This window comes from Clinocottus analis, unplaced genomic scaffold, assembly GCF_023055335.1.
Source record: "Clinocottus analis isolate CAN_PGR_092001 unplaced genomic scaffold, fCliAna1.0.p SCAF_3, whole genome shotgun sequence".
In the NCBI taxonomy this organism is placed as follows: Eukaryota; Metazoa; Chordata; class Actinopteri; order Perciformes; family Cottidae; genus Clinocottus; species Clinocottus analis.
The window spans coordinates 13,881,513-13,906,604 of record NW_027176042.1 but is presented as its reverse complement, the minus strand read 5'-3'; the positions used below and the strand labels follow the sequence as shown (position 1 = coordinate 13,906,604).

Genomic DNA, 25,092 nt, shown 5'->3' with positions numbered 1-25,092 from the left:
CAACTTTGTAATGCCTGGTCAAATTTTTCGATTAAAGTATAACATTTCTCGGGAGACGGTATTGGACGTGCAGATCTAAAAATGGGATATGGAAGTCGTCCTGCATTACTTGTAATTTTAATCTATTTCACAGGATATGCTCATGTGCTCAGACTCTGGTCAGGACATTATTTAGCGGCTCTCATTGCGCATTTCCAAGGCGCACTGTGTCTGCAGAGGGAATGCAGTATTTCTGTCGTTGCTTCTCCTCCCTCTCGCGCCCCCCTCTTTCTCTCTCCCTCTATCCAGTAGACAAAGATAAATGAAACTTTGCGAGGTGCATTGTTTCACTTTCATGGCTCTAGATTGGAAAAGCCACCCGAGCAACAAAACACTGAAATAACGGCAGCACTTTACAGTTAATAGTAGCATTTACATCATCGGAATACATTTCACTCGCATTGCTTCCTGTCCGTTTCTCTGCTGTTCACACAGGCAACACAAGGCGAGAGGTGTACCTTTAAATATGACTGCTATGTTTACCAATAGGCGACTATTACAACAAACATTGATTTGTTTTCACCACCTTGAAATATTTCTCTGAGACTTTAACACATCTGCAACTGCAATATTGTTTTGCCCCTCTAAAGCAGATTGCTGACAAAAACACACTTTACTGAAGGATTTATGCATGCACATGTGTCTTTACATATTTATTTTAAATTATATTTGGGCTATTATTTCTCTAAAAAAAAACATGCAAGGTTTCCATTTATTCAAACTTCATTGAGAGTGTGTTATCTCCAAAAACCAATATTGATGCGTAATGTATAGAAATATCAGTATTAATTCAATTATTCACATTGTTTTAGCCATTATTTGATATAATTCTATGATAGTTGGATTTGCTATCTTTTTATATTTTGCCTTTTACAAATATATGCATACAATGTTTTACTTTGAATGAGTTAAAGCGATGTGAATATTTTTATTCAAGCAATTGATGTAGACATTTAATCTTAAAGGCCATAAGAAATAATAAGAACAATTCAATATCCACCAGCAATAATGATGTGATGTCACGATATTACTTCTTGTGGCATCATTTAGCCAGCCTCGCCTCCCCTGACACGGCACATTTTTCACGCACCATTTCACTGACCACGATGAGATAAGCTGGCTGCTCTTATCTCAGATGCTTCGTGTCCGGACAGTCGGGTGTTTTTCATTGACCCGAGTCTGCGGTTCAAGAGTGTGCAGATCAGGTCTGATAGAGCAGAGACTGTAATATGTTTTTTGCCTTAGTTTATTTTTATTAAAATGTATATGGGCCTTGAAAAAGCCTCCAATAGATTTCTATGAAAATGATTTTTCCGAAATATGAAATGAAAAAATTTAAAGTAGCATTTTAAATAAACAACTTAAACAGTTTACATTAAATGTTCTTTGTTTCAAAATATCCAGCCAAAACCTATTCAAGCTTCAAGTTAAAGGCCACATTTCTGCTTTTGTGATCGCCCCCCAAAGATTTAAAGCATACAGTATAAAAAAAAACTTAAAATTCTGCAATGCACATGATCCATGATCACATGTTTTTATTTTTTGATTAGCATGATATTCATTCCAACACCATTATTGTTTCTAACAATCATTAAAAAAACATGTTCCAAAATTATACTATAGAATAAACATCTATATAATTAATATAGTACATATATTTAGCTCACATGCTGAATTTATATTGATCACATATTACTGTAACTTAACATCTTGAACATGTCCTCTTGAACAATGTGATCTGAAACATCAGGGAAGTGGGCAGCCTCTCAACAAATTAGTTCATTATATGAAGCTGTTGGTAATAACAACTGCATTAAGAGCGAGGGCCAGTTAGACCTTATTGAGACTCCCCTATTCTCTATATTTTGGAATGTGGGTACACAGTAAGGCCCAGCAGCCCGTAGTGGAGGGCAGATCTCTGCAGTAGGGCCTACAGCTATAACTGCAGAGCCAGTGGGGCGTCTCGGAGAGCTGCAGTGTCCCATGGCCTGCTCTACAGTAATAACCCTGGTGGTTAACGTGCCTCTCTACAGCACTATCAGTTCTGCTGAGGGTGCACATTTCTCTCCCCTGCTGCTCCCCCTCTGCAGCAACACCCCACCGCCGCCACCCCTCCGCCCTGCCGCAGCTCGTCAGAGAGCCGCTCAGGCGTGGTATGAGCTGTCAGTGGCTGCTTGATGGTGATGCCCGCACGGCCTCCCCGAGTGGGATGCTGTAGAGTCCATCACCCATCTCTCCCTGGCTCCCTCCATCTCTCTCTCTCTCTCTCTCTCTCTCTCTCTCTCTCTCTCTATATATATATATATATATATATATATATATATATATATATATATATATATATATATATATATATATATATATATATATATATATATATATCAGTGCAGTTAATAAGGACCACAGGCCACAGAGAGGCCACTCAGACAGGATGAGGTAGTCTTTTTTGCAGCAGCAGGCATTGAAGGACAGGACAGACAAACTGTTGGGCTTCACTTTAGGGAGGCCAGACTTTTCACTGCATTCATGAAGTCCTTTTCGCACGCACAGTTCCTTTTGAGACATCAGTGACAATTGCAACTGCTGTAGTTAATGCACATTTAGACACCTGGAAATACATATATATCTAATCACAAATACGCCCAAAAAATCTTCACACACATACTTGTTTTTATGTTTAATGAAAAGACTATTAATTAGCTGTAGCTTAAGTGGGAGAGCAGATTAATATAGTCCTGTCTGTGTCCAAACGTCCTTGAGCAAGACACTGAAATCCAAATTGCTCCCAGTAGTGAGTGTGTATTTGGCGGAAATAATTTGGATACGTTTTGTCCAAAAGCCAAATAAATGCAATTGAAAAGGTGGAACATATTTGTTTGTGAAATTGTGAAAAGCAATTTATATTTTATTGTCTAATGTTTCTGTTTTATTGCAACACTTTATTTGAGCTTTGTTTTTGAGTTATTAGTGCTTAGGGGAAAGATGTAGACGAAGCAGACGTTACTGTTCATAATGATGAATAATCTGTGCGGTAACAGCCACCTGTTTGAGGGGAATTAACCCCTTGAAGAAGAGGTTCAGTCTGCCTTACATAAAACAATACTTCCGTTATAATATGTTGCAGATTTTGGTTGCTTTAATTGTTCTTCCTGCCCATACTGCTCATAAAGAGATGGGGAATAAAATCAGTCCCTGAAACAATCTTTGTGTTTTTATTGCTCAGCCACAGTAACATGTCAGGGGAAACAAGGAACACTGTTATACTGAAAGGACTGTCACTTTGGACAAACTGTTCAGACTTTGGCTTCAACCAAACTTCAGAGAGCACTTTTTGACCAGACTGGGGTTTCTCTTCCCCATCACGTTTATTGAAATTCTTTTGGGCAGGGATGATTAGAATGATTACAGTAATCATTTTGTTTTCAATATCCATCTGTAAGTATTGTTATAAGATATATTTGTAAATATGTGGACCTAACCTTTAGTATTAATATCAACACTGTCATCACAGTTATTCAATTTAACATTTACCGTATTCACTCTTTTCCTCAGTACGAGTACTTCAACGCCGTACTGATCAATGAAGTGGACGAGGAGGGCAGTAACGTAGAGCTCGGAGGAGAGTTTCTTCTGGAGCCCAACGACCATTTCAATAACCTGTCAGTCAACCTGAGCCTCAGTGTGGTGCAGGTGCCCACTAACATGTACAACAAAGGTGAGAGCTCAGCCCGAAGCCTGCACAAAGTCTCATCATGTGAGGGTTATTTACCTGCAGTGAGCTGATGAGGGCCGATTAAGTAAGCGGTAAAAGAGAGAAATGTTAGCTGAAGCTGCATCAGTGAAACAAGCTGGGATAAATGGAGTTGGGGCGATCGATGACAGTCTAGACACAATACGAAAAGCAACTGCCGACCTCTCAAAAAGACTGAAAAGAGTGACGAGAGGGGGGGATGGGAAAGATGTTTGTCTTATGCTAGCTGTTCAGTCGCTTCATGTTTTTTAACGTGTGTGTCGCCTCTTTCTGAGTATCGCCAGGGCTGCTTTTGTTTGGCTATAATGGACTCCCCATAACTCTGTTCGCAGCACAAAGGCAGGCTCGTCCAGCAGGAGGAGGGGAGGGGATGATTCAGTCACAGGCATTGTAACTCCCTCAAGGGGGTCAATAAGGGACAAAGGTCAACTGTGCACTTGGTATGGTGACCAGGATGATTACTATTATCACCATTTAATTTACTTGTTTCTCTCCCGTTTCTATTTCTTTGCCCTCCTCCTCAGATCCTGACATAGTGAATGGAGTTTACTGGTCCGAGGCTCTGAATAAAGTGTTTGTAGATAATTTTGAGAAAGACCCAACACTAATCTGGCAGTACTTTGGGAGCGCTAAAGGTTTCTTCAGGCAGTACCCTGGTGAGTGCTGTCACTCTGTCAGTCGTCCTTTTCCACTGTCTGTCAGTGTGTTTGTGTGTGTGTGTGTGTGTGTGTGTGTGTGTGTGTGTGTGTGTGTGTGTGTGTGTGTGTGTGTGTGTGTGTGTGTGTGTGTGTGTGTGTGTGTGTGTGTGTGTTGAGTGTGTGTGTGTGTTCACGCATGTGGGTGAACAGAAAGGCTTGTCTCAAGGGAGTCATAAGCCGTCAGTGCAAGAGTGAAAAAAAGATCAGAACAAATGATTTAGAATAACTAAAAGGGTAATTTGGCTAATGTTGTAATTTTACAGACCATCAGAGAGGATGCACATATACAGACTGTAATTAATCAGAATTTGCCCGTGTGGGTCTGCAGTCGTACTGCGCGGCTGCTGGATCCAATCGAACTTATCAGACCATTACAATGATATGAAACAGGCAGTGTTGGAGTTAAGCTACACAGATACAGCTGATGGTGTACTTCATGTTTAATGTATAAGTAGCAATTCATAAAAATACATTTATTTCACAAGTGTTTTACAACAACCTTTTACTAGTGTAGTTGTCATTTAAATGTTGCGTGAAAACACACTCCATTGAACACTTCTTTGGTTTGGTTATAAAACAAAGCGTGAAAACATTAATAAAGATCGATAGAGCCCCCCAATATGAAGCAGTAAAAAGTAACTAAGTACATTTACTTTAAGTAATCAATTATCTGGTTATTTCTTCCACTACTGACTTTACATGTAGGGTTAAATATATCTATTTCTGTGCATTAGTAAATTGTTTGTGTTGATTTTAAATGTCAGTCAGCTTCATACATTTCACAGCAGCATTCACTTCATAACAAAAGCTTGGAGCATGTATATCCTAACTTTCTTTGTTTTTGTTTATACAGTTTGTTATTTTCTCATAACTAGTTATGAGGAAGTAAAATATAACAAGTAGGAGTAATTGACTTCCTGATCAATATCACAGGAGTAAAGTGGCATCCGGATGAACATGGCGTCATCGGCTTTGACTGTAGAAACAGGAAGTGGTAAGGCGCTCGTGGTTCTCCATCTCATCGCCTCAACAAAATATATTGTTTTAAAATTATGCAACAAGATATCAAAATGTGTAATTTAACATATGTCAGGTACATCCAGGCAGCAACGTCTCCAAAGGATGTTGTTATCTTAGTCGATGTTAGTGGAAGCATGAAAGGACTGAGGCTGACCATCGCCAGACAGACTGTCTCCTCCATATTAGACACACTTGGAGACGACGACTTCTTCAACATCATTGCAGTAAGTTTGTGACCTTTTCTCAGTGTGTGTCTGTACATGTTTGTATCTTTGTTCGTTAATATGTTCGTGGATTTCTATTTCTCTGTAATCTCAGTCTAATGCTGTCGAATAATGTTTACCGAAGACATATCTAAAAAATGACTAAATGAATATTAATCCATCTTAATGTTATTTGCATTTCCACAGTATAATCAAGAGATCCACTATGTGGAGCCTTGTTTGAATGGCACACTGGTCCGAGCCGACAGAACTAATAAAGATGTGAGTCGAGATCAAACTGAAATGCAATATGTGTGGATCGCATCAGGTGGAATTTGTGTGGTTTAATGTTTAAAACTTTGTTTTGTTGTGTTTAAAATGGTTTCCACTTCTATCCTTATCTGTTAGCATTTCCGTGAGCATCTGGACAAGCTGTTTGCCAAAGGGATCGGGCTGTTGGGGGACGCTCTGGCCGAAGCATTCACAATCCTGAGCGATGTGAGTTCCAGCGTGTAAACCGTATCTGTGGCTGTCGGTTTAATACAAATCTTCCCAGTCTATATTTGATCCCAAAGCCGATCAACACAGTTTTTGTACGTATTTTGTGATTATGCTGTTCAGTCATCATAAGTTTTCAGAAAAATATTTTTTGAATTATTAAATTTATTTGGATGTAGAAAAAGAAATAATTTGTGTTTAGCCATCATCACAAAGGCACTTTGTTTTAATTTAACTGAAGGAATCCACCAACCAGAACATTCGGAAAACTTCAGTTTTTCAAGCCACATTTGTTTTCTTTGACAGGAAGTGTTGGAGTACAACCCTCTGCTTGTTCTCTGCTAATCATAAAAAAGTAGCACACTCCAGTAAAATATATTTGAGTGTTTGGGAGGTGTGTCGCCTGTCGAAACGCTCCAGCGCTATCCCTGTTCCGCCCTCCAAACACAGACACATCCATTCTGAATCGTGATTAATGGCTCTAATTAACGTTGATGATTAATAACGTGGCTGATTGGAACACAAAGCAGATAAGGCCAGGAGCCGCACTCCTTTTATCTCCCTGTTTTCAGGCGGCTGCGCTGCTGAAGCTGAGGGACTGCAGCTTTTACCTCTGCATTTGTCAGATTAATTAAAGCCCTGCAATGAATATGGTAATCAGGTAGCCAGTAGCCTACAACTGAAATTCATTGTTACATCACTTCCCGGTGAATTAAGTCAGAACACAGCCTATCGTAGACCAAATCAAAAAGAAACTCGCTTGAAGAGCACTGCACCATTTTCATAGGAGCAGTGTTGAGATAAAGAAAAGCTCAGTTTCCTCCTCTCACGGGTTCGAAAAAATCCTCAAAACAGCGAGCATATAATTAAATAGTTTAACATATTTTAAATCATCTCCTTGTTGGATGGCTTTACAACAAGATCATTAATTTACCGCTCAAACAACTCGGGTGTGGGATAGATTAGATTTCATCAGCATCAATTACTTAATGATCCCTGTCATTGATTATGTCTTTTATCATTAACATGTAGATTTACTATTCCTTATTTACTTACAGTACTGAAACAAAGGACATAATAGACATTAAAACAAAGGCGTAAGGACAGCTGCTCTGCCGCAGAGGGTGCAGCGTCTTCAATAACGACTTTGACACTTTCGCTGAAAATGCTCCTCTGGCTCAGTGAATGGAGTCCATGTGGGAGATGTATTAAAACAAGTAATTTATTAAAAAATAAGATGTTTGCAGCAGCAATGAAAGCATACATCTCTGTGTAGGACATGTGTTATGCAGGCGTGCATAAGAAAAAAGAACCAGATGCAGTGGAGGGATGAGAGAAAAGGAAGAGCTTAAGCCCATAAAATGATAAACCAGATGAGCAGTCGACCCTCTGACGCCTCCCGAGCTTGACGAGGAGAGCCCACAGACGGGCGTAACACACGAGGCCGACCTTTTTCATCACATGTGAAAGAACAGGTGTAAATAATATAATTAATGGTGGCTGTAATCCACTTAGCTGCTACAGTTTTAGGGTTCTTGTACTGTACATGCTGGCTCACTGTCGCTGACACTAAATGGAACAAGCCATTGTTAATGTCATTAATATTATATCTGTTTTTAATAATACAGCTCTTTCCACTATGACATGTCAATATTGTTCCTATAAGAAAAAAGTCTATTATGAGCAACCAAATAAATATTTCATGGCTTTCAAATTTTACTCTAGAGCTGATTTCCTGTTATGGAACAAGACCAATATTGATAACTATCAAACATTTTTTAATATTCAACACACTTGTATTTGTTGTCGCTCACATACAAGTTGCCAACCAATACAAACTTTTATGGCATAAAAATGATAAAGACTGCTGCATTGATGAAACAGTCAGAGATTGGCATAACCTTTTATATTAGAAGGCGTCACACTTTATAAGAACAACAGATGTTCTGCAGGCCTCCTGTGATTTGAGAGTATCGGTGCTCAGCAGGTTTCATCCTGCGATCGCGTCGCAACATCCTTCGCTTTCTCTCCACATTCATTCTGTTACAGGTCAATAAACCACTTAATTACTGCGATGCATCTTCTGGCATCTGAATAAAGTGTACTGCACTCCTCAGGTTTATTTACCAAGACATGATCCATGTTTTATTGACTGATGGCTGCGCAGCTGTCATATCAGATATCATCATTAGAAGAAACAGACGGCTCTGTTTGTTTAATGTTTAAATAACAAATGTATTATTTGGGTTTTTAATTGATATCTTCATGTGTTTTTTCTCATTTTGCAGTTTAATCAAACTGGACATGGCAGTTTGTGCAGCCAGGCCATAATGCTTGTGACCGACGGGGCGACTGAAATGTATGACGATGTTTTTGAGAAGTACAATTGGCCAGAAAGAAAAGTGAGTACTTCATTTATTTCCTCTTTAGTATCTTCCTCAGAAAGCTTAGTGTTCAATGTTCTTTGTGTCCTTTTTCAGAATAATCTGCTTAGCACTTTTCTTCCATTTTTAATACTTTATGCCAGCTGGAGCTCCTGTCTTACTGTTCTGAGGAATTGTTTTAGTAACTTCATTCCCCATAACTCTGTAATGTACCGCCCAATATGATGTTTTCTCAAGTGTTGACGCATTACAGCACAATATTTCCCCCCACGACAAATAAAACATGGGAAATTAACTGCTTTCAATGGCATGGTACATGCGCAGTGCACGCAGCTCAGTCCTGAAGGCTCTGATCTCCGTCCACCTACTGCTGTGCTCTCCCCACTTTTATTCCTGGACTCAACGATGGGTTTAAAATCTTTTGTTAGCCTCCCTTTGTAAGACTTAAATGCAGTTGAAATGAAATGGACTGCTGTGCCACTCACAAAGCAATAAAAACAACAGCTCCAGGGCTTTTGTTCAGTCCTATCGAGCATATGTGTGTTGGCAGTGTTTGGCAGGGTGCAGGGCCGTATTTGGCAGGGTACCCCATCCCCCCCTTATACAGCCTCAGGGTTGCTATATGGCTGCCATTCAGTGTTTTCTATATGCTTCATGCTTAGCAAAGCATCTGGAGCCAATGAGCCATGCAGGTTTGGCAAAATGTCACACAGCGTTCTTTAAAAGGACAGTGGATTATGCCGCCGTGCCAAACCCCCAACAAAAGAGAATTAACTGAATTCAACTGCACTTGAGAAAACTGAAAAATAATCCCCAAATTACTGTTAAAAATTGACAAAGATGGACAGAAAAAAGATGGAATAAAATAAGAAAGAAAGAAAGAAAAGAAAGAGCTGGAGTAGCAGTTTATTGCTCAGTGTGTCGTCATGTTACTTCTTGCTCCAAAGCCTGATAGAATCAGGACATGAAGATGAAGTACTAAGGACACATATAACTTTCCTTGTTCTTTTTTTAAATCCTTCCATCTTTGAAACTCTCGACATCTATGCGTCCTCTACACAGGTGCGAATATTCCCATACCTGATTGGACGAGAGTCTGCATTTGCTGATAACCTCAAATGGATGGCGTGTGCCAACAAAGGTTTGGGACTTTTTGATGAACGTTTCTCGAGACAGCTTCTTGTCAGAGTGTGCAGTGCGGTCCGATGTGGAGGATGTGAAGGTGTACGTGTGGTTTAGCTGTGGACGTAAATGTTACGCGTGTTTTCCTTGTGTGCATGCATGTGTATGTGCTGGCTCAGACTCTTTCTGCCAAGAGGCAATGAAGTGGCACTCGGGGAGGGTCGGAGGTCAATCTGCGCTAATCCCTCTTCCTGTCAGAGTGTCTCCCTCTTGGCTGCTCGCCGCTGATGGCTCCCACGTGTCAGCGCTCTGGATGAGTGCCCTCTGGAAAGGAGAGTAACAGTCGTGAAAACAGATCACACAGGGATTGTGGGGAGACAAGCCCCAAACATCCTCCCCATACTGCTCCCCACCCCCCACTGAGGGATGACCTTACATGTCCAATATGAAACATTGACAGCAACCGCAGGAGCTGACACGAGTCAAAACGCTCCCGTGTCACTGCAAAGTGAACCACTTGAAACCTGTTTCCAGAGTGGTTCAGCACAGCGCAGTAATGTCAGGGACATCAGCAGCAAACTACACCGTTTTGTGAATGGACAAGGGGTGCATTGGGAAAACATGGACACAAGCCTTCCGTATTTCTAAAATATTTTCTACGGTTCTGTTTTCTGATAGTACTTTTATTTAAGTTCCAGATGCAGGACCAAACATTGCTGATACTGATATGTGTGTGTTTGATTGCAGGTTATTTCAGTCAGATCTCCACCCTCGCAGATGTTCAGGAGAACGTGATGAGGTATCTTCACGTCATGAGCCGCCCAAAAGTCATTGACCACGAGCACGACACCGTGTGGACTGAAGCTTACGTGGACAGTGCTGTAAGTGTGTTACAGCGCTTTTCTCCCCATGTTGAAGCAGGATCACAACTCCTGTGATTGTCCAACCCATACATACATCTGTATATAAGTGGGACTGCATGTGTGTCTGTAGAGTGCAGCAAAATGCTTTCATTACACTTTTTGAGGCTGTTTTGTATGTTATTTGTTATCTGAGTCCACAAAGTCAACGCACAATGCTTTAATCTTGATGCCTCTTTTCTTTCATTTCAGCTTTCCCAGGCCCATAAGGTAAATATATAGATGCAATCTGATTTTTACATGCTCATAACTTATTTGTAAAACACATAATTTATCTGTTCTGCTTATCATAAAAGAAATGACCAGATGCTGTAGGGAGTATCAAAAAGAAGATCACATGCAGGTTATCAAAGATTTTGAGTGATGTTGTATGAGGTAGAGGTGCTTGAGAGGAACTTGAGAGGTTAAATGGCTGCTTATAGTCCTGACTTTAAGATCTCATAGGAAGTCAAAAGTGTGAAGATGGTCTTCTCCTGGGGGCAGCAGCACAGAGCATTTATTGTACTCATGGAGCCTATATGAGCGTGCACACACCAAACACACATCACAACACGTGCACGCGCACACACAGAAGGGTTGGGAGATTGTCCTTCCTCTGGAGTGTGTGCTCTTGTATCTCAGCCTGAGACACACCATTCATCATTCTGTGGATCATTGCATTTTATCTCCTAAAGCCCATAATAAAACTGACATTGGAGGGGAGACCAAGAAAGAGAGAGAAAAGGGAAAAGGAGCGAGGAAGAGGAGGAGGGGGGGCATTACCTGAGCGTGTGTGTGTGTGTGTGTGTATGTGTGTGTGTGTGTGTGTGTGCGCGTGTGCATGTGTGGACTGAAGCAGTCCAGTTTCCGCTTCCATTGTGTGTTTTGATTAATTTAAGGACCCACCATTCTTCATTTTGTCGAGTGCTAGATAGCAGATAACACAGTTCACAGCTGGTTTGTTTCATATGCATGTGCATACGCAAATGAACATCCAACCACACAAACAGGGACATGGGCACACTCGGCTGTGTCGACACACGGTGTGAGGAAACAGCAGACCTACTTTAGCGGCGCTCATGTGCTTAATTATGTCAGCCTTCATTCTCCTGAACTGACCTCCTCTGAGACTCACATGGGTCAAGTTTGACAACAGAAAGGCTGCGACCAGGATCCTGTGCTTCTGCTGGAAGTAATATGGATGCGGCTTTTAATATAATCTAATGAGACCTTTGTGTCCCTACTACTTACGAGTGTCGCCACTTTTGAGTTCATTATTGTCAAGTCCTAAAGCTGTTGTTCCCCTACTCACTTTTCTATCTAAATTTTAATTAAATTTCATATCAATTAGGCTGCCTCTTTGCTGGTAATTAGCTACTGTACTGAAAAATACCAAAATTGTTTCTTCAGCCGTTGAAATGGATGTAACTTTTCCAAGGCAGCTTGTAAATTTACATTCTCATATGATATTGTTGAATAGTTGTTGTTTTTTAAATAAAATGACAGTTTAATAGTCATTAATAGCGTTTTGCAGTATTTGTTTTGACTAGAAACCAGATCAGTGAATGTGCTGATAGTCATTTCAATAGGATTAAGCAGCTGAAATAACAGCAATAACAATTAAAAGTCTGCTTCTTTTCTTTGTTCAGTTGAAGGACAAAGCGGGCCCCAGTCTGATGACTACAGTTGCCATGCCTGTCTTCAGCACAAAGAATGAAACGGTGAGTCTGAATGAATGTCTCGCAACATGTTTGGCTCGTAAACCCTTATAAATAAATCTTTCCGATGCCTTCTTGTCACATTTCAGATCTCATCACTTGTTAGTAGTTCCACCGAAGAGACATGTATCCTCTTAACTTCTCACAGGGTTTAATTTGATAAACTTTCTGATGCCCAAAGAGTCAAAATGACATAGAGATTGGAGAAAAGTCTGTAATTCATTATAAAAGGGTGCATTTTGTTTTTGCATTTATTTTTACCTTTAACATCTCACTATTCGTCAGATTTATCTTGTGATCCTTTCTAAGGCCCGATTCTGAGTATGGATTAAACTATCTAACTGTATATAAAATGGTTTAAATCCCTTGATCAGCTGTATCCATAAAACGCTACTTGCACATTAATGAATCAGTATTATCTAATGCCATATATAGAACTTAGTTTTTTTTATACTTTATTTTGTACATTTTATTGTATAATACTTATTCTTTTTATTGAAGTATGATTTTTAACTCACACATTTTACCTGTAATGCAGAATTTTAATGTTGTGGTATTGTTACTTTTATTAGAATATGTGTACTTCTTTCACGACTGCTATTTGACTATTCATGCAGATGTATTCGAAAGTTGTGAATGTGTGTTTTGAATCTCTGTGCAGAGGAACCAGGGTATTCTGTTGGGGGTCGTAGGAACAGACATCCCTCTGCAGGAGCTGATGAAGCTCATCCCTAAACATATGGTACAATCAACTGTTCTTGTACATTTGTACACTTTGAATTAAGAATTAATATGCATTTTTGTTTTTTAATTTCTTCCATGTGTCTACATTTTGTGTCTCTAGTTAGGAATCCATGGGTACGCTTTTGCGATCACAAACAACGGCTACATTCTGACTCATCCGGACCTCCGGCCTTTGGTAACTCAGTTTCTTAACACAACACTTTTTCATCAGGGAAGTCTCACAGCATTTCCTGACTTTACCCTGTTTTCCTTATTTTGTTCATGCAATTCTTTAAATATCAGAAATGATGAACTGAAAGCCTCCATTAACGACGGCACACAGAGAGAAATGTGTTATAGGAGGCTAAATGGGCTCGTATAGTCTGTAATCCCAACCTTTTCCTTTGATGTATGCATGCAGGGATAAAGGCCACTCATAGGGCTGGCTGGCCTGAGATTTCCCAGAGGTAACTTAACACTCGCTGGCAGAGACCACAGCCGCTCGCCCTGGGATCGCTGGTTTCTCAGGAGCTATGGCTGTGCTAGTGGATCTGTGTGTGCCAGTGTTAGTGCTATTCCTCTCTGTGCAACTGTGTGTGTCTGTGTGTGTGTGTGTTTGTGTGTTTGTGTGTGTGTGTGTGTGTGTGTGTGTGTGTGTGTGTGTGTGTGTGTGTGTGTGTGTGTGTGTGTGTGTTGGTCCGTGCTGTTTTTTTTTGTGAGTGTGTCTTTGTGGCTAAAACTGTGCTGTGGTTGTAGTTATTGACTTGTTGTTTCTTGTGGACCAGACGACATACAGAAGCAGAGTTTGACATGTTAATGACAGTTTAATGCATTGATGTAGACTTCCTATCAATCATATTAATCATTTTTAATTTACCTGACAGTGTTAACTTCACAGACGATTTGTTGAATAATTACACAGCAAAACCTCCATAACAAGACATAATAATAGATAAATAGGAGCATGCTTTTGACATTAAAAACACAAAAGACAGATTACAGCAAAGTTTTTTTTAATAGATTTATTCATTTAATATCAAGCTCATAAGTTTAAAAATGATGTGTCACATGATTTCACAGTCGGTCAGGCTAGAGCAGCAGACATAAGCAGTGGTTAGTCCAAATAGAACGTCACTACACAAAGTTGATCATTTTTGTGTATATTGTGCTCCTCTGTGCAGTATCAGGATGGTCAGAGGAGGAGAAAGCCCAACTACAGCAGCGTGGATCTCTCTGAGGTGGAATGGGAAGACAAAGATGATGTTGTATGTGTCAAACTCCTAAAAATTTTTACAATATAAAACACTCGATGTACTTTGTTCTACATGTACCATTGTGTGACTGCAAAGGACAAATTGCCTTGATTTTACAATGTCATTGGACTGCATGTTCATGAATGATTTATTACTTCAAATTAACTCTAAGAATCATCAACGTATGACTCTGTTTTCAAAATGGTAAAATGTCATTCACACAGGCTGCTGGATCAATGACCCAGCCTCAACTCCTCTGCTCTGCCTCTTTGTGTCATTTATCTTTCAGCTACGCAACGCCATGGTGAACAGGAGAACAGGGGCTTTCTCCATGGAGGTGAAGAAGACGGTGGATAGAGGGGTGAGGCTGCAGATAAAGATGTTTAGCGGCTCTTTATCAGATAATGGTCCTTCTCTCTGTTGTCTCCAGACTTAAAGAGTAAATCTCATCCACACCATTTTTTTTGCTCTTTTTAGAGGCGTGTCCTGAAGATGCACAATGATTATTACTACACTGACATCAAAGGAACGCCGTTCAGGTGGGGACCAATTTTATTCCTAAAAACCACCTTCTGACAGTTTAATGAGTTGAATTGAATTGAAATATGTCTCGGTTACTGTTAAACGTTGACTTCCTCCTTTGTGTGTGTCTCCAGTGTCGGTGTGGCTCTCTCCAGAGGTCATGGAAAATACTTCTTCAGAGGAAATGTATCAGTTGAAGCCGGTACGTCACTCTGACTGTTATTTACGCAGTTATTAACTAAAGCCTGAATACAGTGAGAGGCATGTCACTCTGACGGGGTTTATTGTATCAGTCTACTCAGGCTGGCATTGCTGAAGCGTAACTGACTTGTGTTTTTCAGGGCTCCGTGATCTGGAACAGCCAGATGTCGCCCTGGCAGATGAATGGTAAGGCTGGGGTTATGGGAGCAGGCATTCATGCGTTATGTAGGTTATCCCTCTGTGTTCATCAGGGATGTTGAGGACTGTGATGTAACAGAGGGGCTCTGTTTGGACCACAGGACTTACTGCAACACCGAGGAGCAGCATGAGCACCGTCATCTGACCCAGATTCAAGCCATCAAGCTCTTCATGACGGGCCGCAGACCACACCTCAAATGTAAGAGACATCTGAGTCACACTGGAATAAACTATCCGACATAGAGCCTGTTTTTATCCACAATTACTTTCTAAATATGATATGAAAAGTGACTATAATAAATAATGGTTCCTAAAGAGATGGATGTTTTGGGTCTTTAAACGACTCTGCAGGTGACAGAGAGCTCATCCAGGAGGTGTTGTTTGATGCTGTGGTCACCGCTCCGCTAGAGGCCTACTGGACTGGACTGGCCCTCAACAAGTCAGAGTAAGAACATGCTGGCTTTATGTTCTCTTTTCAAGTCTACTTAAAGGTCTTTGTAAGTCATGAACAAAGGGTGTATTTTAGGTTCCTAAGAAGCCAACTTTGAATGTTTGTGAGTCATCTGTAATTATATATGTTAGTGATGTAATACATTGACATGATCCAGTAGAAGAAAAAAACAGCTAAAAGGATTTTTTTCAACCTGGCAACCCAAACATTATTCTCTAATGTTTCTTTAATTTAATGGCTTATAAATGGTGTTCAAGTCATTGTAAACCGCTAACAATACCATTAGTTATAAACTCTTTAATAAGCATAGCTTTTTAGAAAGTGGCACCCACATTTTTGTGTTGGAGTGAGAATAACACAAAGGGAATGTTGTACTTAAAAGAATGTAACTTTGAAAACTCATATTAACTGCAGCCAACATTTATAATGATGTGAGGAGGAAGGGGTGTTTTTCACAGCCAGTACAGAAGGAACAATCACAGCAATCAGTTTCAATGCATTGGTGAACACTCTGTGATGTGGAGACTACTTATTCTGTTGATATTTGATAAGTAGCCACTTCATAGATATTACTGAGATGTTTTGTTCTTTGTTATAGTAGCAGCAGATCTGAATTAGTGCATTAATACATTTATAAAAGAAATATCAGAAAAACATAGTAAAATTTAGTTCAGACATCAGTCAGGAACGTGCAGGGAAAACAAAAAAAGTGATGCACAGTTGTGTTTTACTGCTCTGCATCAACAGGAACTCAGACAAAGGAGTCGAGATCGCCTTTCTGGGTACACGCACCGGCCTGTCGAGGACCAACCTGTTTGTTCCCGCCGATCATCTCTCCAATCAGTGAGACCTGCTGCTCAACATCTCTCTAATCAGTACCTGCAGCACAAAGCGAGGCTGTGATTGGGCTTGATTAATCTAATCTCCTCTCCTCACTTTCACTCTGCGTGCTTCCGCAGAGATTTCCTGACAGCGGAGGACAAGGAGGGTGTGTTTAATGCTGATCACTTCCCTCTGTGGTACAAGCGAGCTGCAGAGCAAGTCCCCGGCACATTTCTCTACTCTGTCCCCTTCAGCACAGGTACGGAGATTTAAGATAGTAGCTCGAGGGTGCAGTACAAAATAAAAGTTCCCTGAGCCCAAAAAAAAATGCACTGTCCATCTTAATATATTTTCAATTATCAAGTGCAGCATTATATGAATTACTTTTTGGATACGCATCTGGTGGCTTTAGTCATTCAGATTTTTAACATCTCAATCAGTCTTTTTGTATGTCCCTCTTTCTGTTATGGACTGTGGTTTTTACTGGTTTGCGCTTATAGGATGTGCAGCACAGCACAACCTCCTCACAGCTTTATGCCGTTAATGTGGCCCACATTCAGTCTGCGAGGCAGAGGATGGAGAATTCAGCTTCACTGTCCAGGACATTTACCACCTTTCCTCTGTTAATGATGACTGCAGCCACTCATAACCTTAAATGCTCCTATCACAGCACGCATTTCAGAATTATTGGAGTCATCTGGTTGTAGAAAAAGCTCTGACCAGATTTTGCTGTAACGTAATGGACTGGTACTGCGGTTTCTTTTCATCCTGCCCACTGGTAAGTAAAGGGCACCACCTAGTGAGCAGAAAGCGTAATCTGCATTATCTGCTCTTCCTCTTCAGCTTTAGATAATAAGAGTGTGGTTTTGGCCAGCACAGCAATTCAGCTCCTCGATGACAGAAAGTCTCCAATCGTTGCAGGTAAAACGCTCTAAACCATCTTCGTTAGTATCTTCATGTTGAAACTTTTTTTTGTATATTGTGCAATCTCCTATGTGCTTGGTTTTGCGCTCAGCTGTAGGCATCCAGATGAAGCTCGAGTTCTTTCAGAGGAAGTTCTGGACTGCCTGCAGACAGGTGAAGACACAACAACTACTGCAGCATTTACAACATGAGCTCCCTGAACAGCTGTGAAGCTTAACTACTTCTGCTTTGTTCTCAGTGTACAGCTCTGGATGGAAAATGTAGCATTAGCTGCGATAACGCGGTAAGAGCAGTCACGTGACTCAAACTTTTTATTTATTTTTTAGGTTATTTTTGTGACATCATCTTTTTATTCGCCCCTCTGACAGGACATAAACTGTTATCTCATTGACAACAATGCCTTTATCCTTGTGACAGAGGAGCAGTCAAAGGTACTGTCTGCATGTTTGTGAGTGCATGTTTACGTCTGGGAAAAACACCTTACTTTAAAATAACTGCTCCAATTGCCCTTAAATTTTTTACTACAAGTCTTAAAGATATATGTGAAGCAACACAGTGTTCTACCAAATAAGATAGTTTAAAGAACTGGAGGAAAAAAATAGAGGAAAACAATACAAGTCTACGTTTCATGTTGCACTTTAGACCATCCCACAGAAAAACACACTGACTAAAGAAATGTCTTCCAATCCTGAACTAAATACCAGTGTCTCTGATGATGCAATAGGTCTGTAAAGGTTTTAAACAAATCTTTAACCACAACTTACTTAATAGCTTACTCAGAAAGTATTTTTCCAAAGAATGTTCTCATTATTTTGTCCACCCAAGTGTATTTTCCTGTGGGCCATGACGTAACTCCTCTCTCAGACAGGGCTCTTCTTTGGAGAGGTGGAGGGTGCTGTAATGAACAAACTCCTCCAGATGGGCTCCTTCAAAAGGTCTGAGAGACGGCATTACATTTCTCTAGACAATATACTTGAATTGGAATGCATGTTGTTTTAAACATCATATTTGATGCTGCTGCTGTGTTTGTTTTTGCAGGGTCCCGCTGTATGATTACCAAGCCCTCTGCAGAGACTACGGTCGGAGCAGCGACAGTGCACGCACTCTATCAGATGTAAGAGACAAGATGATTTTAGAAGCAATATTTACATCTACATTTGTACAACCTGAGTTATAAATTATTTGCATGAAACCTGTGGTCAGCAAAGGAAAAACATTGGTATAGAGCGTAGTCTAAAAATGAACTGTGACGTTTAAACAACCTCAAACATAATTTCGTTTCAGATTCTAACATTAGCTTTTTTCTCTCTTTCAGCCTTTCACTGTTGTTAAGTGGCTCCTGACTGAACTTGTCATGTAAGTATACCACAACATTTTAGGAAATGACATGGGTCCATAAATTACTTGATATAATGTTCACAATGCGTCTTTATAAAATGAGTACATTGTTAAATAATAGTATTTGATAAAAAATAACTAAAATTGGATATTCTGAATATTAGATCATATCCTGTGTACTAACAGTACCTCATTACTCAGCATGTCAAACAGGTACAATATACATAGTTCATGGTTGCTTACTACTCCTTGTTGTACTTAAATAGTAATACATATTAATACATGTTATCTTTTTACTTTTAGAAAGACATTACTTTACAATTAATCAATAGTCACCCTTGTGTTGCCTGATATTAATATGTATTTTCTCGTAACAGTTTTCTGCTAGAATTTAACCTGTACAGCTGGTGGAACGTGGATCTTTCAGTTAAAGGTAACTGTAGTTGATAAACATAACAGGCAGATGTGTGTATATATGTGAGATATATGTAGATATAGATATAGATATGTATGTGCTTATATGTGTGAGAAAGAGAGGCAAATGTTTGTGAGAGTATGAGAAGGAACATTGGAGCGCTTTTATTTTTTTTCTGTGGTTTTGTTAACTTACTGCAGATCAATTTCTCACATTCAGCTCAGAGATCTCGGGGTAAAAACACGATGGTGCCGTGTGACACAGAATACCCCGCCTTCGTCTCTGAGCGTACCATCAAAGAAACAACAGGCAACATTGACTGTGAGGGTTGTATCAGGTATACTGCGTCAGGCCAACAGTAGACACTGAATCATCAAATAATCACTTCCTTTCTGTTCAGTCTGCTACTAATCGTATAACTTCACTCTGTCTCTGTTTGGGCCGCAGGTCTTTTGTCATCCAGCAGATTCCCAGCAGCAACCTCTTCATGGTTGTTGTGGACAATAAGTGTGACTGCAGCAGTTCTCCTCCAGTGACCATGGATCCCAATGAGATCATGTATATCCTTTTTTGGTGAAACACAGATGTTTGATATGCAGAAGCAGATGCAGAAAGCAGATCATGAACATATTTTAGTTGCTTACAGAGAATGATTTAGGTTTATTGTTTAACTTCCACTCCTGAAGTGTTGCTTCCGCCTAAATGATTTGGGGAAGCTCTCAACTTATAAACGTGCTCACTTGATGCATTTGCACCCTTGACACCTTTGAACACAACGAGTCACTAAAATGTGACAGACTGAAGTTCCAGAAGGACAGAAAGAAGCCTGAATCGTGTCATCCTTTCCACCCCGAGGTATGAGGATGTGTGTTTGTCTGCATCCAAGTGTGTGACGACATGTAGCCTCCAGTTATACAGTGACGTTTATACAGGAGCACAGAGATCGTCACTGCTATCACAAGATTTAGAAAAGGTTCATGTGATTTGTATTAACTCAAACAGAGCAAGGCTCGCCGTTTGCTCTCTATTCTCATCCTGTTCAACTGGAGTCTTACTGATGGCCATACTAATAATTGTTGGTATATGGGTATGCTGTGAAATTGTTCAAAAAGAAGTCCAGTGGGGAAAGTAGTCAGACAGTCATGCTGGTTGTAAATACGTAATAATAAATATATAAAAATAAATAAACCCTAAAGTTAACACGTTTATTTGGATGAAAAAAATGGTGAATATACAAAATCATTCAAAGAAGAACTCACAGCCTCAATGCTAACATACCACACTTACGCACAGTTTTCTGGTGGAGTTAAGGATTATCAACAATATTTCAGGTGGGTTTCATTTTGGTTTTAAGTTGAAATAAAGTGGTTTCAATAAACTGGCTAAACTGTTGGCTCGGTTGGTTTACAACTTGTTCAACCACAACAACAATTCACATCCACTAGCAGCCATGACTGTCTTATATCACCCCAGTTAATATTCAGTATTTCCATAATGCATAATGAATCCATAATGTATCACAAATGACTGTGTCTTCTGCAGGAAAATGCTATGGAGTGTGGCTCAGCAACACGGCTTTACGGTCCTTTAGCAGCAGCTCTGCTCCCTCTGATAGCAGCAACCATCAGCAGGTGACCATCAGCAGCAGAACTGGACATCAGTAAGGACTAAATCAACAAGAAGATGCTTTACACACATAGAGAACATGGCCTATCAGAAATGAATTTGCTCATACCTCTGCAACAGGCAGCGCTCTACTAGGAAAACAATATTTATATGTAGCACTGAGACTCACATCCATTATTGCAGTAAACATTAGCGATGTGGCGCAGCAAAAGTAAAGAAGATGAATGGGAGTGCTTAGTGACTTTGCTTGAAGCATTGGAAATAATGCCACTGATAGTTTGCCATAATGTACTGTGTAGTGTGCTGAAATGAAATAAGAGAAATAAATACACTATGGCAACAGTTAAAACAAGGCGTTTCTTGTCAAAGTATAAAATAAGTCCTTTGTGCAAAGGATGATAGTAAGGTTTCTTTGTTATAAGGAAAACATTGAAGGAATGTAAAATGCACTTTTATTGTGTGAAAAGAATGCAGAGCCGTCTTAACCTTTGGCAGTAAATTGCTAAAAAAGAGTTGACAGTGCCATCATAGTTTTCTTTCTTCAAATATGTTATTTTGTATCTCAATCCTTTTTTGTGTCTGTAATCATATAGGTCATGTAAAATAGACGAGAGACAGCAGGAAATTAGAACTTGCTTTATTCTACAGTTTCTCCTTGTTTTAAAGCGGACGACATTTCAGACGAGCTAAAGATGCATGAAGAAGATTACTTTATGTCACATGAATATATCCAGCCACAATTTGTCAAGGTGATGATACTCTTAACCTCGTGTTTGAGAAAGCTGATGAATAAAAACAAAGAAATATTTTCCTTCCTCTATTTAACCTGTGTCTTATTTGATGAGTGTGTGTGTGTGTGTGTGTGTGTGTGTGTGTGTGTGTGTGTGTGTGTGTGTGTGTGTGTGTGTGTGTGTGTGTGTGTGTGTGTGTGTGTGTGTGTGTGTGAGACAACGTGGTGATGCTGGGAAATTGAAGAGACCTAAGAAGACTAAAAATAAAATAATAAACATTGTCAGGTCAAACATACAAAACAGCAGCGGTAAGTTGTAAATACATGCAAGCTACATTCAAAATACAGTTTGGAACCCATGATGTTGAAGATAAAAGTAAATGGGGCTCTGTGCACCCCTGAGGGTATGCCAAGGCACTTCAGGTGGTATGTTCAGTAAAATAAAAGTGTAAGTTCATAAACTGAATTGTACATATTCTATAGTAGATCACACACCGATGGCCTGTGTATCTTTTTCTCAACCCAAAATGCTTTGCACTAGTCTCTATCAAACCAGTCAACTTTAACACAAGTTTACGAACAGTGTTTAAGGCTGTTTGCTTTCTCTTTCTCTCTGCAGTCATAAACAGTTTGAGTCTCAGTGTGGCTGCACTGTGCTGCATCATACCCTTCAGGGCTGATGCAGCTGGCTCCTCAGAGATGGTGCAGTGGAGATGGTGTGTGTCAAACTAGGAAAAGAAAAATATGAACTGCAACATCCATTAATATGTACGCCGAACACATCTAGTATAGTCCCTCTTGTCAGACTTATATTCTCATTGTGAGACTCTCGTCGCCCTTCTCCTGTGAAATACACAAAGCCTATATCAAATAATAAATGTACCTGAATGAAAAGAAGTCTTCAGCCCAGCTGATTGGATTCAATCATTTGAAGGTCACAACATAGTTGGACAGCATTACCTTTTCAAGACTACAAAATAAACTGTTCACAGAACAATTCTGTGACATCTCTTCTCGTGCAGTATTTTATGTAAAAAAGAGTCAGACCCAAGCAAAGGAGATTATTTTTGTTTCAGTTCAGTGGTGCTCTACCACACAACACGCATGGTTTATTTTCAATTTGAGATGCAGGTCTTGTATGTTTGTTCTGTGCAAGCTGAAGATGTATACAGTAGTTATTTCGGTAGCTCTGAGCTACGTGAACTCTGTTCAAACTGCACAAATATGAATCTGCATTCAATATTTCCTGCAAACTGCAAACGTTTTTAAGACCTCAGCTACAATGTGTGTAGGAGACATCTGTGACTATCCTTCAGCCAGAACAGTGAAGCGGCTATCAGCACGCAAATTTTAACCTAATGCTTCTTAATGATATTCAGCCGAAACATTGATTCTCCGAGCGGTTGCTTCTAAAGAATATCATATGGAAAATAGCCAATTCCTTTGAGGAGTTTCTCTGACATAAGTGGTAGTTGTTTTTGGTGCATATATATTTTAATAGTTTTTAACTGTCAAGATGCAATGATTGTGAAAAAAATACCAGTGCATGCCAAAATATAGAAACTGGAAAGCACTGGAAAGCAGATTATTGCTTTGTTGATTTAAAGTAATAATTAAAGAACTACACATACTCACATGAGGTTGTTTTCAGAGTGCTTGCAGAGTTAGAGCTATAATCTTTAGAGCCAGGTATACAAACACTCAGACCTAGTGCACAGCCAAAAACATTAACACTGCACAGAAACTTGTGTTTGCATTTTCATACAATGATAACAATCTTTAGTCTATCCTGCTTTTTCATCTGAATTTATGCGAGTCATACTCGTTTCTGCTTGAGGAACAAAAAACATATTAACATTAAAACCATATGCTTTCCTTTGAACTGGGGGAACAAATATTAAGCAGCGCAATGTGAACTTACTTGAATAACGTGGGCTAGCATCTGCAAAGTAGGAAGCATGGTTGAATTTGGGCCCCTAGTGTCTTTTTGTAGTCATTGTGTGTCTCTCTGTGGTTGGTTTACCCCTTTTCATAGTGAGTCTGTTTGCGACCTGCTTTAGTCTTTTTGTGTATCTTTGTATTTGTTTCTTCCTGGCTGGTGCGTGTCTCTTTGAGGGACATTTTGTAGGCCCCTGGCACTTTCCACCTACATATCCGCCACACTCTCGATACAATATAAAACTATAAGTGTTACTTGGTGAACCAAGTAAATAAAAAAAAAACATAAATCTACTGAAAACCCTGAAACGCATCATTTGTAATTAACTTAAATCACATTTAGTATTTTTTGTGCTAGAACGTAGCTGATATTTTTACCAAAGGTCAAGTATCTGATGTATCAACATTTTATCTTAGTGAGCTTGCGGAGGTTCTCTAGAAATCTCTAGATTGGTTAGTCTGACAGGAGCCAGGATTCAATCCTTTTACATCTGATTTTTTGACATCTAATTATCTTGAAGCTTAAGCGCAAATTCTGGAAGGAAGACAATCCCTACTCTCCGGTTTATTCCTGAAGCCGTCTCACAGCGATCACTCCATCAGCTGAATGGGGGCATGTGTGTTGAATGAACCAACCAGTCAGAGACGGCGCAATTTCCATAAGCCAATCACAGTGTTGCTGTTAAACTTTGAAATAGTTTCCCCGCTCTGCTTGCTGTTAGTTGTCATTTCAGCTGGAACCAACGTGACCCTCCTCCACCGCAGGCTCCTCCAATGAGCATTCAGTCCTGCTCATCGTTCATCATCAGGTTACAACTTCCTTCTTCAACACCACCACCAGCGACTGGACTCCAGGGGGATTCTGATGGCGCAGATGTCAGCATCACTACCTGTTGATTATCCTAAATCAGGATGGAGTCCAAAAGACTTTGTACTATTCAAAAATATCCAATTGTAATAAATTATTGTTAAACTCTGAAACAAGTCTCTCCTGGTTGAAATGTTACCACGCTATTGAGATCAAAGCGCTTGCATTACATTATCTTCACGTTCAATTTTTTTATTTAAAATATTTCTATCCTTTTTATGTTACTTTGTCAATGGTAATTATTACCTTAAAACAACAATCTTAACCATTGGCCATCAATGAAGAAAAAAAATAGAAACTCATTTGTTCTGAATGTACTTTGGCCCTAGAATTTATATATAATAAAGATGTAAAAATCTTTCTGTTTCTTATTTTAGCTAAATGTAGAACTTGAAGCAGGTCAACATATTTGCTTGATGTTGCGTTGATGTATTTGTATTATTAATGCAACTTTGGCATTGTACCCACAAAGACACTTTGGAGAGTAAATTTATTTAAACATCTATATTCAATTGTCCTGATTTTCTCTCCAAACAAATCATTGATACAAAATCCGACAAATGAAATCCTTAGTACAAAAGATCAGACATTTTTTAATGGCATACGATAATATCTTTAGTAGTTTAGTAAATATTACTTGGTGTGAATGATCAAATTTACTCATTCAAATAGGGATTCATATTTACAAACAAACACAAAGTAACACATTAAATACAACGTGACCTTTTAAAGTCAAAGGACTGAAATACTT

The 25,092-nt window shown here is 39.6% G+C and overlaps 1 protein-coding gene across 1 annotated transcript in view; it reads left to right on the top strand.

The window, feature by feature from the left end:
* cacna2d3 (calcium channel, voltage dependent, alpha2/delta subunit 3) overlaps window positions 1–21,553 on the top strand; it is a 29,522-nt gene extending 7,969 nt beyond the window's left edge. The window contains exons 6-39 of the mRNA XM_068593721.1: window positions 3,592–3,754; window positions 4,315–4,446; window positions 5,422–5,482; window positions 5,582–5,732; window positions 5,919–5,993; window positions 6,120–6,209; window positions 8,498–8,611; window positions 9,656–9,734; window positions 10,463–10,596; window positions 10,828–10,845; window positions 12,264–12,335; window positions 12,994–13,074; window positions 13,177–13,251; window positions 14,237–14,320; window positions 14,598–14,669; window positions 14,786–14,847; window positions 14,965–15,032; window positions 15,172–15,217; window positions 15,331–15,428; window positions 15,581–15,674; window positions 16,428–16,523; window positions 16,640–16,761; window positions 17,346–17,423; window positions 17,518–17,579; window positions 17,665–17,709; window positions 17,795–17,857; window positions 18,291–18,361; window positions 18,465–18,540; window positions 18,742–18,782; window positions 19,142–19,197; window positions 19,399–19,516; window positions 19,627–19,739; window positions 19,952–20,034; window positions 20,722–21,553. Coding sequence (XP_068449822.1) covers window positions 3,592–3,754; window positions 4,315–4,446; window positions 5,422–5,482; window positions 5,582–5,732; window positions 5,919–5,993; window positions 6,120–6,209; window positions 8,498–8,611; window positions 9,656–9,734; window positions 10,463–10,596; window positions 10,828–10,845; window positions 12,264–12,335; window positions 12,994–13,074; window positions 13,177–13,251; window positions 14,237–14,320; window positions 14,598–14,669; window positions 14,786–14,847; window positions 14,965–15,032; window positions 15,172–15,217; window positions 15,331–15,428; window positions 15,581–15,674; window positions 16,428–16,523; window positions 16,640–16,761; window positions 17,346–17,423; window positions 17,518–17,579; window positions 17,665–17,709; window positions 17,795–17,857; window positions 18,291–18,361; window positions 18,465–18,540; window positions 18,742–18,782; window positions 19,142–19,197; window positions 19,399–19,516; window positions 19,627–19,739; window positions 19,952–20,034; window positions 20,722–20,814 — 2,886 coding nt within the window. The 3' untranslated portion in view covers window positions 20,815–21,553. The remainder of the gene's footprint in view (window positions 1–3,591; window positions 3,755–4,314; window positions 4,447–5,421; window positions 5,483–5,581; window positions 5,733–5,918; window positions 5,994–6,119; window positions 6,210–8,497; window positions 8,612–9,655; window positions 9,735–10,462; window positions 10,597–10,827; window positions 10,846–12,263; window positions 12,336–12,993; window positions 13,075–13,176; window positions 13,252–14,236; window positions 14,321–14,597; window positions 14,670–14,785; window positions 14,848–14,964; window positions 15,033–15,171; window positions 15,218–15,330; window positions 15,429–15,580; window positions 15,675–16,427; window positions 16,524–16,639; window positions 16,762–17,345; window positions 17,424–17,517; window positions 17,580–17,664; window positions 17,710–17,794; window positions 17,858–18,290; window positions 18,362–18,464; window positions 18,541–18,741; window positions 18,783–19,141; window positions 19,198–19,398; window positions 19,517–19,626; window positions 19,740–19,951; window positions 20,035–20,721) is intronic.
* Window positions 21,554–25,092: the final 3,539 nt, after the last annotated feature.